Source organism: Halyomorpha halys, unplaced genomic scaffold (assembly GCF_000696795.3).
Source record: "Halyomorpha halys isolate HHAL.00 unplaced genomic scaffold, Hhal_1.1 Scaffold29.1, whole genome shotgun sequence".
Taxonomy (NCBI): Eukaryota; Metazoa; Arthropoda; class Insecta; order Hemiptera; family Pentatomidae; genus Halyomorpha; species Halyomorpha halys.
This window is the reverse complement of record NW_027115892.1, coordinates 1,359,823-1,378,745: the sequence shown is the minus strand read 5'-3', so window position 1 is coordinate 1,378,745 and position 18,923 is coordinate 1,359,823. Positions and strand designations below refer to the sequence as shown.

The 18,923-nt window shown below is 29.8% G+C and overlaps 1 protein-coding gene across 8 annotated transcripts in view; it reads left to right on the top strand.

Annotated features, from left to right (window-relative positions):
- Positions 1-6,728: 6,728 nt before the first annotated feature.
- Positions 6,729-18,923, top strand: part of unc80 (unc80, NALCN channel complex subunit) — a gene marked incomplete at its 3' end in the record, with an annotated part of 94,437 nt that continues 82,242 nt past the window's right edge. For all 8 annotated transcript variants that reach the window (XM_014426304.3, XM_067052886.1, XM_024361893.2 and 5 more), the window contains 7 exon segments: positions 6,729-6,916; positions 10,439-10,487; positions 10,690-10,716; positions 14,335-14,355; positions 14,637-14,782; positions 15,302-15,467; positions 17,040-17,256. In XM_014426304.3, coding sequence (XP_014281790.1) covers positions 6,834-6,916; positions 10,439-10,487; positions 10,690-10,716; positions 14,335-14,355; positions 14,637-14,782; positions 15,302-15,467; positions 17,040-17,256 — 709 coding nt within the window. In that variant the 5' untranslated portion in view covers positions 6,729-6,833.

Genomic DNA, 18,923 nt, shown 5'->3' with positions numbered 1-18,923 from the left:
ATTTCTACAAAAATAAACAATGTAAATTAAATTAGAATTATAAAAAGGTTTTAAACAATTAATGAAAACTGTATTGTATTTTATCCATATTTTTATTTATTTATTTAAAAAAATATAATTTCTCCCCCATATTAAGTATTTTATCATTTAATGTTTGTCTATTTTTACTATTTTCTTAAATTTGCGAATATTATCTTTTCACTGTATATCTTTTATTATTTTCTTTAATTTATATTGTTCATTGTTGTAGAAATTTTCACGTATTTTAAATCATTAACCACAACTTAGTTACATTTTATCTATTTTCTTACTTTTTACCATATTTAAGCGTTTGTATCCTTTTTAGCCCCGCTGGAACCCTGCAAGGTGGAGCAAAACGTTGGATCACATTAAACAGTTTTATTACTATTTGATTTTTTTCTATGACCGCACCCAAACCATCTTCCTTTTATTATTACACATCGTCAATCAAAGATCTTCTGAAAATTCTAGTATTATCGGTTATTATGATACTCTAAAGAGTAAGGGTTATTATGAAACTGGGTTATTATTAAGATCCTGTGATCATGGGCATTTGCAAGAGGATAGAGAAAAACGGCGCAAAGAGTCTATTTTTATTTCAATACTCTAATTTACTTTTAAAAATTGATCAATCTAATGGTTTTAAGTACTTGAATATTAGAAGAGTTTTATGACTTTGTGATATCCTATGAATGCATCAACTAATTTACAGTTATAATATAAGCCTTAACAACTAAAGAGGACAGTTATGTCAGTAAGAAATCCAAAATTTTAAAGAACAGGAATATTATGCATTCAATGAAATTTTTACTAAGACAAATGAGATATTTTTCAGGAAACCAAACATAAGAACTTCTACATCATTAGTTTAAGAAATTATTTTTGTCCCGAAATATAAGTTTGATGTTTGATTTTACCTGTTTTTTTTTTTTGTTTTTTTTACTGGCTACAATTACATCTCACTTCCTAAAAATGAAATTTTTTCAAAAATATATGTTATCCATAAGAGTGTGCATACTTTAACGACTTATTACTGAGGGATCCACATCTATAGTGACAATAAATCACATAAAACCGTAAATTCTTCGTAAAAAATGACCTATCTAATACTAAAGGACAGTGTTTCCCAAAGATTGCTATGTATATCTCCAGGGGTACAGAAGAGTTTGGTGGGTGTACAAACTGCTCCAGGTTTTGACCGATTTAACTAGAAGTTTTTTTGCGTCGAAGATGATGTTCGCATGATTATCTACAGGTGACCAAACCTATTCTAACCATGGTTGGGGGCCAAGTTTTTCATTTTGTGAGACCGCCGCTTAATGAAAAAGTCAACGCCCCAAGGCCGAATCCGTACCGGCACCGCCCGTAGACCACAGATCGATAGATTTGCGCCTAACCTCTGAGCTACGGTGCGGCCCTACCTAGGAGCTTACTCTTTTGCCTCCCCAGTAACAAAGGTAGAGAAGCTTTTTATTGATGCAATAATTAAAAGAAAATTACATCCTTAGAAGCGAAATTTTCACGATGAAAGAACAAATTTGGTTTTGTGTCTGTATATCAATCGTCAAATTTGTATTTGGGCCTAATCGACCGAACTGTAGATCTGAAGAAACTTTCAAGTATCGTGCCAGTTAGCCCTTATTGATAATGTATCAGATTTGCCCATTACTTTCGCTAACTCATGCGTAAACGTATTTCCTTTGTTATGCCCATATTTCGTAAACAGCTTGTCCAATTTGCTCCAAATTTGGGAATTGGCACTGAAATGATCTCGTATATATTTTTTTCTGATTTTATCTACCACTTTCGCCTGTTAATGCAGAGAACTAATTTTCTGGATACACCTAAGTTTTAACAGTGGCTTGTTCTGTTGGTTTATTCGGAAAACTTGAAATGCAGATTATTACGTACGAAATAGAAAGATAATACTTTTCTTTTTTAAATAAGAACGTACAATACATATATACTTGACAGAGGACAATCTTCATTTTCATATATTAGTATTGTGCGTGCTCATTACGACAATGCTGAAGGTAAGAGAAAAAAAATAGAAATATACAGAAAAAGGTAATTTACAGAAAATGAAATTTTCAAAAAATAAAAACAGAAGAAATAGTGAGGAAGTATTACTGATCCATGTACTTGGCATACTTTTTTTTTATTACAAACTATCAGATCCGGCAATGCTTCACTATTACTATATTTGAGGATGTACTTGCATTAATTTAATACTACTGAAACCTTGATATCAATCAATATATAGATGAAGTGATAAAACGAAAAAAAAAATAGAATTAACTTCATCACGACTCAACCAATTTATACCAAACTTGGCAGTAAATTTTGCTAAAGTAGGTTAAAAGAGGAGACATTCAACCTTCTAACGGTTGTATCAACGTAGGGATTAGATAAAATGCAGAGAAGTTACGAAAAAAAAAATCTTCCAAATAAATTAACGTGAAAAATTTATAATTTTTAATTTATTTGAAAAATAGTATTTGAGGGTTTCAGACGATGCTAAAAACGAATATGATTTGCTTATGATACTAAAAAAAAACTTGATGACCTACTTTACTTACTGATGAAAACTTTACTGAAATCCTCATTATTTTTTTAAAATTTTTAGTGAATAAAAATTATTATTCAATAGAATCAATAATATTGTTTTCTTATTCTTCAGAAAGAGAAAAATCAATTGACTTTTAATAATTATGAAAAAATGTATACTTTTTGAGATACGCACCAAAAATGTTTAATTTTATTAATACTTTTCATTTCAGCGTACAATTCTTGCCGGAATAATCCTGAAAATTTCGCAAAAAGCTCCATCACAGTCGGATGAACGGTATAGCAGCGCATTAAGTACCAACAAATGGTCATTTTTAAAAATTAGATTAAAAAATAAAGAAAACTTCATTGTCAGTGTTGTGTGGTTATGGTTTTGTTTGTATGCGTAGATGTCTTTGGTCGCTGTGATTCTATCCACATGGGTCATAGAGTGTGAAGTTTGGAACTCCTAAACCTAATTATAGTAGAAACCGACAAACAGAAACTAATGAAATTTACATTATAAATTTTACAACACATTTTTGTAAGTTTGGATTTTTTTTTTTTTTTTTTGTATTTATGCACTAAAAAAGAAAACAGAAATTATATTTTGATTTTTACTGAAGTGAATTCAATTGATTGATAAAGAGTTCTCAGTATTACGAAAATTTTATAAGGGGTACACAGTTGTCGAAAATTTGGAAAATAGTGCTATAGAGAAATGAAGAGAATTGAAAAAAAATGTCCTTTCTTGCCAAATTTGTACAGGATATCAATCAGTTTAATAGTACATCATGCCAATTTATGTTGATTAAGTTTCATTGGGTACCCTAACGATGTTAAAAAACAAAATTGTTGGTTTTCTAAGGAAACAAAAATAATGATAATAAAATAATATGGTCCTTCTGCATTGGTGAGAGAGTGCAAACAGGGATTACAAACACTGCAAACAGAGTCATTGGTGAGCTCTAAGAAGCTTAAGTTAATGAGAAAGTTGAAGCCAGTGTTCCAGCTAGCTAGAAGCGGGGCTGAGCATCCTTCTATGGGGTCAAAACCTTTCATAGGCATCTCTAAAAGGCATTAGCGTAAAGAAGTCTTGAGATTGGACATGGAAGATAACAAGGACTGGAGGGAATGTAAGGGCTAAGACATGCCAAGATACTAATAACTTTTTTTTAAAATTTTTTATTGATATTACAATCTGCCTCAAAGTTGTGGGTAATAGGTGATAGTGATAAATGATCACATTCATATTAAATAAAAAGAAATAAATAAATGAAAAAAGAAAAGCACTTAAAAATAAATAAAATCTCTCTTAAAATATATACAAACCGAAAGATAAGACAATGAACATAATCAAACTATGTATGAAAAATAAATAATAATCAAAATAATATCTGTCACCCCAGTGAATATGTGGTTAAGTCGAATTTTGGTCAAAATGAGTTAAGTGGTCTAAGAGAATCTACAGAGGCAACATCTTCATTGTGCATAAGTGTCTAAGTCAGTCAACGTTTTAAAACAGAGTTATTGGTCAAGTCTGTTGTCAACGGTCGGTGAACAATTAGTTAACTCTATTATCTAATTAGTGATAAGACATATCAAATTGGTGTAAAACAAGTAACAAGTTACCAACGTTTTGGTAGTATTGACGAAATTTCGATGATTTACCACAAACACCTGATTTTACATAAATGTTCAAACTTTAAAAGTTGTCCCCTGAAAAGTAAGGAATTTTGACTTAACCACATATTCACTGGGGTTACAGATATAATCCCTAGTCACATTTACACCGTTATATACAATATTTACAGAATCAACATGAGAATCCCTGAGCCCACTCTATCCCCCACGTGTAGGAGGTAGAGCAGAGTATCTTTCTCGCTGCATTACTGGTAGTGAGCCAGTGGAGGCTGAGCAAGAACGCTAAAGCCGCAAAACTTGAGTGGAGAATCTGACCATTGCCAGAACTCCAATAACTAAACTCTCTACTTCCAGAACTAAGTGACTGCTAGCACTAAACAGAAATAAACTCCAATTGCTAATAGGAGTTCTTACAGGTCATTGCAGACTTTAAATACATCTTAAGATTTGTTGAGTTGTTCGCGATTAAACCTGCCACTTACTTATGGTGAGTGGATCCAGAAACTGCCCTACATTACATAGCAGATTATGACCAGTACGCGTCACTAATACATAGACTCCAAAGCTCTGATAGAATCCTAGAATATGAGGCATCCTCTACAGATTGGATATCCTTTTTAAATTTCATTAGACAGTCAAAAAGGTTCGATATAGATGAATAAAAGTTATAAAAAGAGTCATTCCATTGGTCTGTCTTGGGGTTGGTAAAAAAAAGACAAAAGGCCCACTAGCTCAACATGTTCTCCCCATTATTCCTAGTACCAATATAAAATAATATGGAGGTATGTCTGTTCAAAGACTTGGAACGCCAGCATACTAAGTTCGGAAAGCCTAGAAATTCATTAGATGGATTCTTCCCCGAAGATTAGTATATAAGGAAATCTAATTTTGAATGAATTATCGCAAAAATATTTTTTCATGGATTTGGAGATGCCGTTCGTTCCCAACAGGAATTATAATACTTTCAACAAAAGTAATCTCTGAAAAGGCCAGGGTGTTATTAGCAACGGTCGGTTATAAAAAATTGTGCTAGATTATTATTAAAGAAAATGTTTACTAACTTAAATTTTAAAGGATAACGATAGGAATCGTTATTCATTGTAAGAAGTGTTAATATTAGAAGCTAGTTACATTACTACAGTTTGGACTAAAGTTGTAATACAGTTTACCTTCTGGAAGTTCACGTAATATAAATAAAATATCGAAATACTTTGATAGGAAGCCGTAACCCATTTCCAAGATCGAGTCGGTTCACGCGTTTTATAAAAAAAAACAGTCCCACGTAAGTAATAAATATTAATATGGTCACAAATGTGCCTTTGTTTTTTATAATATACTGCAATATTTTTTACACAAGAGGGCATAGAGATTAAAAACCGTTGACTTGAACTTTGGAAATTTTCGTGAACAGCTGAAAAAAAACTTGACTAGTTCAGACTATAGCTGGGTAGTTATATATCGTTTTCAACTAATACATGTTATTAATAGTTCATATATTTTTTAATCTGAGCTATCAAATTTCATCCATTTAACTGTTAACCTCTTTTTTTTTTTTTAAAGCGAGTAACCAAAATATTACTGCATATTTTAATAGCAATATTATCAAAGAGAATTACTTTTCACCATATTTTTTACTCTTTTTGAGACTCTGGTCTCTTGACACTTACGGAAGTCAGAGAAATCTGAAATTTATATCTCAGCTTCCTTAAAGTGATAAATGGAAAAAAAACCGCTAGTTTACTCTGTATTTATTTTTTAAATAAAAAAGTGAAGTTTAAGGATATAATAGGAGAATTTGAAATACCTTCCAAAATTAATTTTTAAAAAACCTCGAAATTAATAGCTAGTGCAATTTGCTGTCATCATGGAAGAAACGACTCGGAGAAACATATAGGAAGAAAAATAAAATCAAAATTTTATTTGAAAATATCAAAAAGATCATCGTTCCATTTTTCTTGAAATAAAATAATATATGTATATATATATTAAAGAAATTTTTGTACAATTGTCTTGTAACAAGACGAGTTTTGACAATCAGCAAATTGGCGGGCTTATGCGGAGTACAGATTTTATGCTGGAAAAACATTACAGCGCTTGCTCAGGACGTTTTGATGATCATAAAAACTCCTGTTGAACAAGCACAATAAAAATTTAGAACAAGCAATAAAATATATATATTAATTTAGCGCGACATGTGAAAACAGGTTTATCAGAGGGAAGTGTCCCCAATTTCTTATTCCTCCGTGGCATCTTTGGAAATGACTAGAAAAGAGATTGATAATTAATATTTTCTTGTTAATCACAGATAGATTTATTCTTATACCTTAGTAAATTTCATTCTGATAGTTCTAAATGATAAAAACAAAATAAATCATCAGTAACATAACATAACTTTGTAACAGAATGTAGTTTTGTTTTAGATCACATTTTTACAATATGATAACTTAAATATTACATGGATATTTTGACTTAAGGGAGAAATATACTTTTTTCTTTTATTCCAACATCCTTTCCGAAGATAAATATGATTTAAATTGTTGACTACTGTAATCTGTAACAATCGGAAAGGCGCATGCTCAGTATTGATTGATTGCTGGAGCTGGAAGCTGGCAAACTTCTCCATGGATTGGAAAGAAGGTTTGACATCAGATACAGGGCAAGCTTTGCCCATCCCAATACAGATCTTCCTATGGCAGCAGACTAGGTAGTATTCAATTTGATGGGGATTAAAGAAAATATTTAGCTATACTTAATTCCTTTGTTAATTTTTGAGGAGATATTTAATTTGTTATTTATAATAATTTTCATTGCATTTCGTCATCATTTTAAATTTATTAAACCTGTCCTCAAATGAAAAGATAATTGGGTTCAATTATTTATCTTAAGATGATAAATTCACTTCTATTCGAGCAAGAATACTTTAAAAGAAAGCAAGTTGCCCTTTGGAGTGAAAATTACTCCATTGAATAAACAAATGACTAAAAAAAACAAGTTGAAAATTTTACTGAATTCATAACCTTCCATCACTATCCACTTCCTTTTTTCTTTTTCTTTTTTTAAAAATTTTTTAGGCTTAGTTCATATTCATGAGAGGTAAATAAAGAAGCCATCCTTTGTGTTTTAGTACCCCCAAAATACTTTAGAATATATTAAGGTTATCTAAAATGAATAAGGAGTATAACTTTACATTCCAGTTGATATTGTCATTGGCGCAACACGATTTTGGAATTTGAATGAATTTCTAAAATTCTATTTCATGTAATGGCGACAATTTCTTTGATTTGTTCTTTAGAAAGAGTTCAATCTTTTCTGTTGATAGAATACCTATGATCTTAGCAATCTGATCACCATTGTTATTAAATTTTTAAAATTAAATTGGAAGAAGATAGTTGACCGTATGAAGTAGATTGTAGGAAGATAGTCCAGGTGGCGGTCAATAAAAGTATCATAATAGTAATAAGAACTATTTATTGTTAACCTACGTTTCACCCTACTTTGCATGTCTTTGTCAGGGTTGTCTGATTGAAACAAAGATGTCAAGATCTTCCTACAATTTAAAATTAATTGTATGGTATTTTTCTGTCTTGAATGAATATTCATTTTAAGAGCTTTTATTTCTATATTAAGCATTTTTTGGTTATTGTAGTGCCTCATTTAACATATGCCACAGCATCCAATTTTTATTTTATTAAATTTTATTCTAATGATGAATCTTATTCCTGGACTAAATCTGTTTTCCTAAATATTTTACTTCATTTTTATCCTCAAAAAGCATTTTTTATGACAGTATTTGATGGTATGATATTATGATTCTTAAAAAATAAATTAATTATAAATTTAGTGACTAAGTTAGTAAATTTAGTATTAGAAATTTTACCCTGTTATGTGCTAACTAATGTATGAAGGTATATGCTCTTTCTACAACTAGGTAGTAAACACATCAGATAAAGATTTTTCAATATTCTACTTGAACTATCCCTCCTTTTATTTTTTTATGTACATTTTTTTTCATTTATTATGTAAATTGGCATTTGGCACAGACATACTAATTAAAACAGATCCTCTTTTTTGCTCGAGGTAATTATGTAAAAAATTACATATTGGTATTAAAATTAACTATTGACATTAGAATATACTAGCTAACCCAAAAATCACATTTTAATGTAACAAAAATGTATCACATTTTTACTTGTACACAGAAAGATTTAACACATCTATTTAATAACCTAAAGTAGATAGACAAAATCAACACTATAGCATAGGACAAACCTTTCTTATTTCAAATTTACTATTTACCATAAAGTTTTTTCCTGAATATCAAGTTTTAATTGAAAATAAGTTGTAGTGCTTATAATGAACTACCTACCTTTCTCATGAAAAAATAATATGCTTAACTTCTTGAATCTCAAAATTAGTATCAGTCCTTACTGACAATTACACTACTTTATGACCGGGACACCAAAGAAGGAACATGGAGCCCAATAGTAATCTCTTTTTGCTTGTAGATTGGTCAGGTTTGTTTGTTCAATTCAATTTTAGTTAACTCTAATGTTGGTAACTTACACTGCACTATCTATACATCTGGATTACATCTTTTGGACCCCTGTCCTTTATTCTTAGAGATTTTCTGACTCCATCTCCTTCCTCTTCTGTTTAATTATCTTCCAAGAAAGGTTGTCTTCCTCCAAAACAAAAATGGAATGATTGAGGGAAACTATAATCTATGAGGATAAGTTTGGTTCCCATTATTGCCTCAAAGATGATGCAGTTTATTATGATGTGCTCTGCAGTCTATCTGTAATAGATTGGATATCTTTTATTACAAATGAAATTATCCTACTCACTCTCTTTCAGAAGTTGCTTTTATAAAACTATCCTCTCTTGTTCCTTCTTTTTCTTTATTGATGAACTTAACCAATTGCACCTCAATCATAAAAATCTATGATCTATAGAAGAAGGAATATATACTGCTTAGTATCACAACTTTCTTCAGTCTCTGTTGTGTGTCTCTACAGTAAATAAAACAATATATGTCGCTGCTTTGCATGAATAGCGGCACATTTGAAAAACAAATTTTGATTTTATTTATAATTGGATGTATTCCAAAGGTAGTACTGTAGAAGGCAGTTACTTTCATTACTGAGATCACCCGACTGTTCCAAAGGTATTAAGAATTGTTACAAATGAACTCTAATCTATGGTATAATCTATGAAATACCTCAAACACAAAATAAAAAAAACTTTTTTGTTAGATGTGACACTAATCAAGCAAACCATGAATATTAATTTTTTTTTTCTACACTCCTCATCTATTTATTTTACATAATGTCAAAGATCTCTTTTTGTACCTCCTTTATCTATCACTTTGCTGTAGCTCCTCCTCACCAAATAAAATTATAATAAAACAGGTTGAACCTATAATTTTCTTTTATGTACACAAAAATGCCTCCTCAAGCAAATCAAATGAGAATAAGGGGTCCATGAGTGTACAAGTTGAGTTTCTATCGCTTTTGCCTGTGTTTACTTAGGAAAAGCTACTGATATATTCACCAGTCTACCATAGTTTTCTAAATGGATGTTCTTACTCTAACAAAAGGCTGAAGTCTCAGACTCTTTCCAGTTGACAAAGGCTAATAATTTTTTTTCAAGTGTTTTATGTTACGATATCTATTGAGTGATAAATTATGAACTATTTTACCCAATAACATACTTCTTTATAAAATAGGCTGAATCATCTTTCCTTTCTTTAAATTATTATTCTTAATTTCAATAAATCTTTATCATTTAAGGTGTTCGGTTGTAAAATATGGTAGCTGGAATTTTTTATGAATTGCAGTTTTTTGGCATCATCGGCTTTTTTGTATATTGTTGAAAGAATCTTTAGGAAATTCATTTTTTTAAAACAATAATGTTGTATTAGGTAATGGTTAGTGATTGCTGGTTGAAAGTAAAATATGATAATTAACAAAAAATTTAACTTTGTAAAACTTTTCATTTTTGCAGTTACCATGTTTTACGACCAAATGACCCATTTTATTTTATATTCTTCACTTTTTTAAATCTAGTAGTTACAATATTTGATTTTTTATTGTTTTCACAATTTGTTTGTTTTAGTTCTAAAAAAATAGCATGAACTATTTTATTATGATAAATTTTTTTTTAAAAATTATTTAATCACTGCATTTTTTATATTTAACAAAAAATATAAAATATTCCTCTTTTTCAGCCCTTTCACTAGGCCAAAACTTGGCAAACTGCATGAATCCTCATGTATGGTACGTTTTTTATTGCATAATTGTTGCTAACTTATTAAAGAAAATATCATATATATGCTATAGTGTTTATGTCATTCATATGTTAATTACATGTTGTGTTACATGTTTAAGCTAATTGTACATAGACTGCACTCATTGTTGTGTTGTCCTTTCTTAACCAATGCTTTCTGTCCGTCTGTTTCTCGTGATCTACTGCTTACAGTTCTGCCAAAATGCACCAGGGCATCATGTAAGTACCAGTACTAATTTCAAGATGAAAATATAAGTATTCTCAATTATGTGGTTTGAGAATATTTATTGTGTATAGAAGTAATAATGTTTGTTTATATTTGCTTATGTTTGTTGTGATTTCTGTATTATTATTTTATAATTCCCAGAAAATATATATGTAATATATGTAAATATACAAAACGCAGATATTCAGATAATAATAAAGGTTTCCTTAACATGATAATTGAGACAGACGGCAGTTTTCCGAATTCTCATGCAAAAAAACATTTAATTTAGTCATAATACAATCTGACAAGTAACGAAGCTACAATATAATTTGTTGTTAGTGCCCTAGCCTTTTGCGTAAAACACAGACAATGAATTATATCATAGTTGACCGTAAGTGTGTTACATTTCTATTTAATTGTAGTGAAAATAAAATTTATCTTTCTGTTTGATTAATTTTTTTATGGCTAAAAAGTTTGATTGTTAAGGTTACTACTGCATTTTATCCATTCATAAGTAATATTTATTATGTTTAATTCACATTATTAAAATTTATCTTTTTTTTAAATATTTGCTATACAAATATAAATGTACTATACTATAAGTATATTACCCTTGCCATAACATCATATAGTAGTTAATCAGGTCATTGACACACCATCAATAGCTCATTGAAACAGTGTTGTAAAAAAATTATATGCCTTGTATCATACTTAATTGCATGAATAATTATGTTTCTTTCTCTAACCAATTATTTTCTTGGAGGTGACCAAAATACTAAATACTAATTTCTTCTTGCCTTAGGTTTTTTGTAATATCTGTTTGTTTTTAATCTGGTTTTGTTTTAATAATGGTTTAAAAAATGAAAATACTGAGTGATTATAAATATATGAGAAATGAAGAGCCTAACTGTGCAACTCATATCCTCCAATACATAAGTTGCCTTTTTAATTGCAAGTTATTTTGTTTAGTGCTTATTTTTCTTAAGTACTATTTTTCATTAATAGATAGACATACATTTTTAAAACAGTTATCAATTAAATTTACTATCAGGCAATAATGCTTTCATAAGTGGATTGAAGTTGAATATCTTCATGAGAAAATAAAGACAATGGAATGCTTAAGGATTAACAATTTTTCTTGAAATTTTAAGGAATATAAGATTAATGTTTTTTTTGTTTTATGGTGTGCATACATAAATTAATTATGACATGTTAAAAAATTAGTACGAATTCTAATTCCATGAATGTCAGCCTGTCTAGTTGAATTCAGTCACATCTAATTTGTATTGAGCAAGTGTCCTCAATCTTTTGCTGTGCAGATTATCTGTCAAGTGGAGAGGCACCTACATAATTTTGTTGGGTTTATGTTCAATGTGAATTGGTGTTTGGATATTGTTAATAATATTTTATAAATATAATATTGAAATAAGTATAAAACTAAGTACATATTGTAATAATTATAAAATATACTATACTGAGTTTAAAATAAGTTGAATGCTGTGTTATAATTGTTATCATTAAATTTCATAAAAGATAAAAAAAGGGAAAAATAAAATACATGTTTGTTTACCACATCAACGAAAAAAAATTAATTGTATGATTTCTGAGGAAATACCTGATTTAGGATAGATCATCATCATGATGGCCCTCTATAAATTTGGAAAGATAGGGGAATTTGTATAACTTGGATTTCTGGTGACAGAAGATAATAATATATATACTTTGGCCTTAGGTATCTCCTCAGATCCAGGCATGTAGTCAAAAAAGAGCTATAATATATTTACTTTATATTATCTTATAAAGAGATATAATATATAATATATATTATCCTTATCTTATAAAGAGCTATATAATATTTACTTTATATATTTATAAATATATAAGGCATTTGAGAGAAAAATCCTCCATCAGATGTTGGGTGTAAATGATCCAATCAAGATATTTATCATCTATTTCAAGAAACAGATGTGCTGAATATCATGAAAATAGGACAACTAAGATTGGTTTGTCATGTTAGCCGAATTGAGGATATGCAGATACTGAAGTGACTGTTGGCAGAATCCCTTTTCTGAACAACGCATCGTGGAAGACTTATCATTAGACTAATCATTAAGTAGTTGTTGCAGGTACTGATTAATAATATAAAATGCTCCAATATAAACAATAATTTTTTATATTATAGCATTTTATGTTTTATAATAATGTATTGTGGAAAAATTATTCTTATATTCCCTTGTAATTAATAGATGTCTGAAAAAAACAATTATAAATTATTTTATCGTGAACTCACCAATCTGCAGTAATCATGAAAATTATATTATATTTATTAATTATTATTTTCAAGCAATTTCAATTAAAAAAGTGTACAATATTTTCTTGAAAACTCACCAATCTACAGCACTTGAAAAAATGTCCAAGGTGATCACTGATACAGGTTATATTAGGCACTCACAGTATTGAGGACTCTGTCTAGTCTATATATAATAGTCTCAATCTAAAGCTATATCATATTAAATATCAAGATGGATTAGATGTAACTGGACTCGACAGGATAGCCTGATGTCCTCGGTACAAGTGCACCCTAACAATGTTTTATTTAATTTAATATTACCATTGTATAAATAGCTTACAATAGTTTCATAGTGTGTATTAGTGCCCTATACTTGCTCATATTTACTGTCGATTTTTGGCTGTGATGAATGCTTCAATCCTGATTACCTAGAAATATACTTTCACTTTTATTTTTCCTCTTAAATCCAAACTATGGTGCTTAAAGCATATTTCATGAATGCTATTACATTTTTATAAATGACTCATTCCAGTTATAGTGGTCCACCACTGGTTGTCTGACCCTCTCAGAAAAAAATCATACTCAGTAGGTGAATTCCTTGATGTCTTGGGAACTTAAAAATAATTTGTAATAAGTTTCATATTTTTAGCTGGTCCCCAATTGATATTATAACTGAAATTTAGAATTTTTTTCACTGTAATTAGCAATTTTTCAGACCTGCCTAGAGTTGAATCTAAAAGTTGAAATTTTTAATGGAGATCCTTCAGAGATCTTTGAAAGTCCTATGACAACAGTGTTGGGTAATTTAGAAAACAGCTCATGTGTGTGAACTCTAAAGTTTACTAAAAAAATTAAGCAAATATGGCTGCTATTTGTTAGCTAGGTGCAATATAAAATATTTTTGAATTACCGAATCATTAAAGAATTCATGAACAAAGTATGATTTTTTAAAAAGTATTTTTCTTAAGTAGCCAAATATGTTTATTCTGGACCACTTAAAGTGGCCCAAATATTTTGGCTTTATAAACTGCAGGTTTTTATGTCGGCACCTTCTCTTAAGAAAGCCTTTTCTTTATTTAATTATTTTTAGAAGTATTTTGTGAAAAATGTCTATACTCTGTTTATCTTTTTAGTTTGGCTTATTAATTTAATCAAATGTTTTAATTAGACAATCATAACAATTAATTTATAAACATTATTTAGACTATTATTAATTATGTGTTTTTAATTAAAATTTATAACAGTTATGAGATTATTTTCACTTAAATTTAATTATACTCATATTGTTTTAAATTTATTAATACTGTATTTGGTTCTTTCTTTATAATGTGACTGGCAGGAACTTAAGGAAGCTTGCAAGGTATGCATTTCACATACAACATTATAGTCAATTGCTTCTTTTAAAATATTATTTTATTAAATAATATTTCTCTTCCTCCCACAAATGATCTTGTCTCCAAGCATGTTTTTTGTTTGTTTTTTATTTTCTAAACCAAACTATTTTATTTATGCAATTTTTCTAAGTTCATGTAAATTATAATAATATACTTCAATTCTATTGAATCATGCTAAAATGAAACATGTTTTTTTATTTTATTTTAATAAGTTGTTTTCTGAAGGTGTTTTTTTTTTTGTTTTAAGGCTTTTGAAAAAGTTCTGGTTCAAAATCTTCAATTCGGCCTATCTCCTAGTCTCACCGAAGCTATCAACTCTATCCCTCGCTGGAGGTTGATACAGGCAGCATTTCCTCATATTTTGCACTGTACTGCATCGTTACTCCATAACAGGTTTAATTGAACTAACTCTTTCACTGAAATCCTTAACTATTCATATGATTAAGATATTGTGCTTCACTTCTCAGAGTCTTCATCAAATCTTTTGAATTAATCCATATTTTTATCAAAGATAACAAATGGCTATAAAACAAAAAAGATACTCATGACTTATCTATGGAAAATATTGATTGTACCTCTATTTGTTTTTAGTTAGTCATTATAATTTTTAAACAATTCACTTTTAGTAAGGCAATTATAAAAAAATACGCTTCTTATTACATTTTAGGTCTGTTTGACTTTCTGTTGATTAATAAATAATAAGGTTATTCACAAGTTTCTTTATACAATTGTTTCCCATTAGAAATGAGTAAACCTAAGGTATTAAAAATTGTATGTATTGCTTATTGATTGTCTTTAGTTAGATTTATATGTACAATAGACTTAAGAATATTTTGGAATTTTGCAAATCTTTATTTCATAAGTTGAATTTGTCAGATCTTTCCATTCTTAAAATTTTTATTTAATTTTTAGGAAGGATACTAACTTACAAAATTTGGGGGCTGCTGAAAGTAAGCTACTTTACATATTGCATTGGATAATCTTGGATGCTGCTGAAGAATGTGCTGAAGCAGACTACGAAAATGGAATATACCACACATCCCCATTCTATTATCTGTTTTCGATCCCTTCTATTACGGTTAGTTAAAGTTATTTATGCTATAAAATCTGAGCATGTAATTTTATGTCATATCGTATTGTTTAATTATAATGATAAGTGTATCCTGCCTTATTCATATTTGTATAAAATTTTTGTCCATCTGTGATTTCTATAAAAATTATAATCTGTTTAATTTTTTTTAAAAGAGTGGATATAAATGCATAGATGTATTTGTTTAAAAATCACATGAATGACAATAGTGTAAAATACATTGAGATTTCTATTTTCCTTTTCAGTCTTATATTTCGCAATGTATCTAAGTAATTGTAGATATTTTAATTGTATAGAACTTAATTTATTTATTGAAAATAAAAGATGGTTTAAAAAGAGAGAACCAAATTTTGATTTCACTAAGCATTTTTAGAGAACAAGTCACTTATGATTTCAAAGTGGAGGTCTCAAATTCTTTAATAATTTCTCACTCTGCACTCACAAAAAAAAATGATTTTTTAAGTAGCTTTTCAAAATTAAATATTTCTTCATAAAATAATTCATACTGTTTGAATAGTAATTAGGATGTTGTTAGGGAATTTTATAAGTAAATAGTTTGCTAAGTTTATTAGTAGATATTTTAACTTGGAATGGATTCTTCCTGATTTTATTATTGAGCAATGAACTAATTTAAGTTCTGGTATAAAAAATTATTTTGACAAATCACTGAAGAAAAATTCACATTAAAAGTATTTAAACTTTAGTTTTTTAAACTATTTAAACTTTAGTTTTTTCTAAACATTGTTTAGTTTTTTCAAGCTATATATTTTGAAATACAGTGAAGGCCTGATTTTAAATAATGGGTGTTGGTAAAATCATTCTTAAAATAAACTTAAATTTCATAATAAAGTTTGATTACATAAATATTATTGATAATAAAAGGTTGCTCTTGCCTTAAGTGAGATTGAAGGTGAAGGAGATGGTCACAAGTGCAGATGAATTAGAGAGTGTCTAACTGAGATGCTGTGACTAGATATAATGAAGTGTTAAGCTATGTAGTGACACCACTGTGACTCCAATGCACATTGTTTCCTTAGATGCTGGCATAATCTGGCTAATAATTTTACTGATTTTTTCAAAGTAATGTAGTTCAGTAAAACAGTAATTAGTTAAAAACATTGTTTAACTTGGAATTTTCTGAAATATAATAAATAGTATTAAGTGTAACAGTAGTTTTATTTTAACCTCAGTTATTTTTGACTAAGGAATATACCCTAATTTTGTTTTAACAGCTAATTTACATTTATGACAATTGTTGATTATAATTTGATAGTTATTTTTTGATTGAACAGAATATTAGATTGTTTTTTCTTAGTTGAATTGAATTATGTAATGATAATATACTTATAGTTAGTACAGGTATCCATAAAAAATGTATGCCATCTAATCATTCTTCAAATTTTAGAATAATTATTAATTAATACATGTGTATGATTAGAAAATATCTGCATTAATCTTTTATTAATTTTTTATAACTAGTTCAACTGTCAAGTTACTTTTACACTTCTAAACATCATAAATTATGATTTTATTTAACCGTGGTATTATTTTTTTTTTCAGTTGTTTATCTATCTCCTTGCACCCCTGTGTCATCAGGTAAAAGAAGGAGATCTGCAAACATTTCGCCTGGAAAATGGAATCAAGGTTTGGGAACCTATGTGGGAATATCGACATCCTGATGCTGGATGCTTCACTGCTCTTGCCAAGCCAAAGCCTCTCTCTTGGCCTTCATCAGGCAAGGTGTCAGGAACTACAACTGCTGGAATTTTTCTTGGACGTTAGCATTTTATTTTTTACTTATTTATACATAATTATGTCGGAAGTAAGTTATGTAGATAGGACTCACTGACACACTGAAGATGACAAGATTGAGAAAATGGAAATGGGTAGGGCATCTCCTTTGTTTCGAAGATGACAGATGGTCAAAAATTGCCACAGAATGGACTACATACGACCTTCGAAGAAGAAGAGAACGTCAAAAGAAAAGATGGAGGAATATATTCAAGAGGATGGCAGGACCCCTCTGGTGGAGAGCTACTAAGGACAGGGATATCTGGAAGGAGAAATGGAAAGAACTCGCCTCCAAATAGAGCTAGTCACTCCGGGAAGTGCTGACTATTACTCCTGAAAAGGAAGGCCTATGCAGGAAAGGATACAGAAAGATGGGAAAAAAATTGATAGAAGTTAATGTTTTGTTAATTATTATATATATAAATTTATTTATTTATTTTTTTCTGTCTTCAAGTTCTGCTTCAATACATTCAAGGTGAATAGGGTGAAGGATATCAGGACGTGGAATAAAGGTTTCAAAGAGGTGTTGTTGAAATGTTTGTGATTTTTCTGCAACAGTTCGAGGGTTCGGAATAAGGAATCAAGGGGGTTATAAGAAAGGTTATTACCAGGAGGACAGTATACAGCTGAAAAGGTAACATAGAAAGGGCGAGTTGAAATGATAACCGAGGTTGATTGAATAGCATCAGTTAAATCAGTTATTATGCCCCCACAGAAGTGTCATCAGAGGAAGAGAAGGAAGCCTTCTGTGATCAACTGGACTAAGCTTTTGACAATTGCCTGCAGAGTGACATCAAAGTAATCTTGGGTGATTTCAAGGCTAAAATTAGTAAGGAGGAAGTCCTTAGGCCAACTATTGGAATGCATAGTCTACACGAAGAGACATACGAAAATGGGCGCCGCTGATTAATTTTGCCGCCTCTAAGAACTTGGTAGTGGGTAGCACTCTATTCCCTGGAAAGAGGGTCCACAAAGGTACTTGGCACTCACCGGATGGTACAACAGTGAATCAAATAGACCACATCCTCATCAGCAGGAGGCGTAGATCCAATCTTATGAGCTGTAGTACTTTCCGTGGTGCGACCATGGATACAGATCATTTCCTTGTGGTGACCAAGATCAGGGCAAGGATATCCAATGTCGAGAAAACCCCGGAAAAGAAAATGGAAAAGGTTGCTGTAGTCAAACTTAAAGACCCCGAGGTAATATCAAGGTATCATCAGCAGCTAAATGAGAGGCTTGAAAACTCCGCTTTTGAAACATTCGTCTCTTTAAATATTGTGAATCTGTCTCACTTATTTCTGAAATCGGGTCTCTTCCTTGAAGTCTTCACAAGACATATTCCTCTCTGAATTCACATTTAAAAAGAAAATAACTATTTGAAATTCCCCCCCCCCAAAAAAAAAAATGAACATAAACAAATTATTTTAAGAAAATAAACTATGTACAAAATTACTTAAAATATATATCAATTAATTAATTTAACATCCAAAATAGTCTCAACACTATATATTTATTAATGTGTCCAACGTTTCGGCCCTTCCAACCATCCTCAGGGACATCTTCAACATAAATTTCCTCTCACATTAATTGTTTTCTCCTTGCAGGCTATTTTGCCCAGGTCAATATCTTTATTTAAGTCAAAAACCTTTC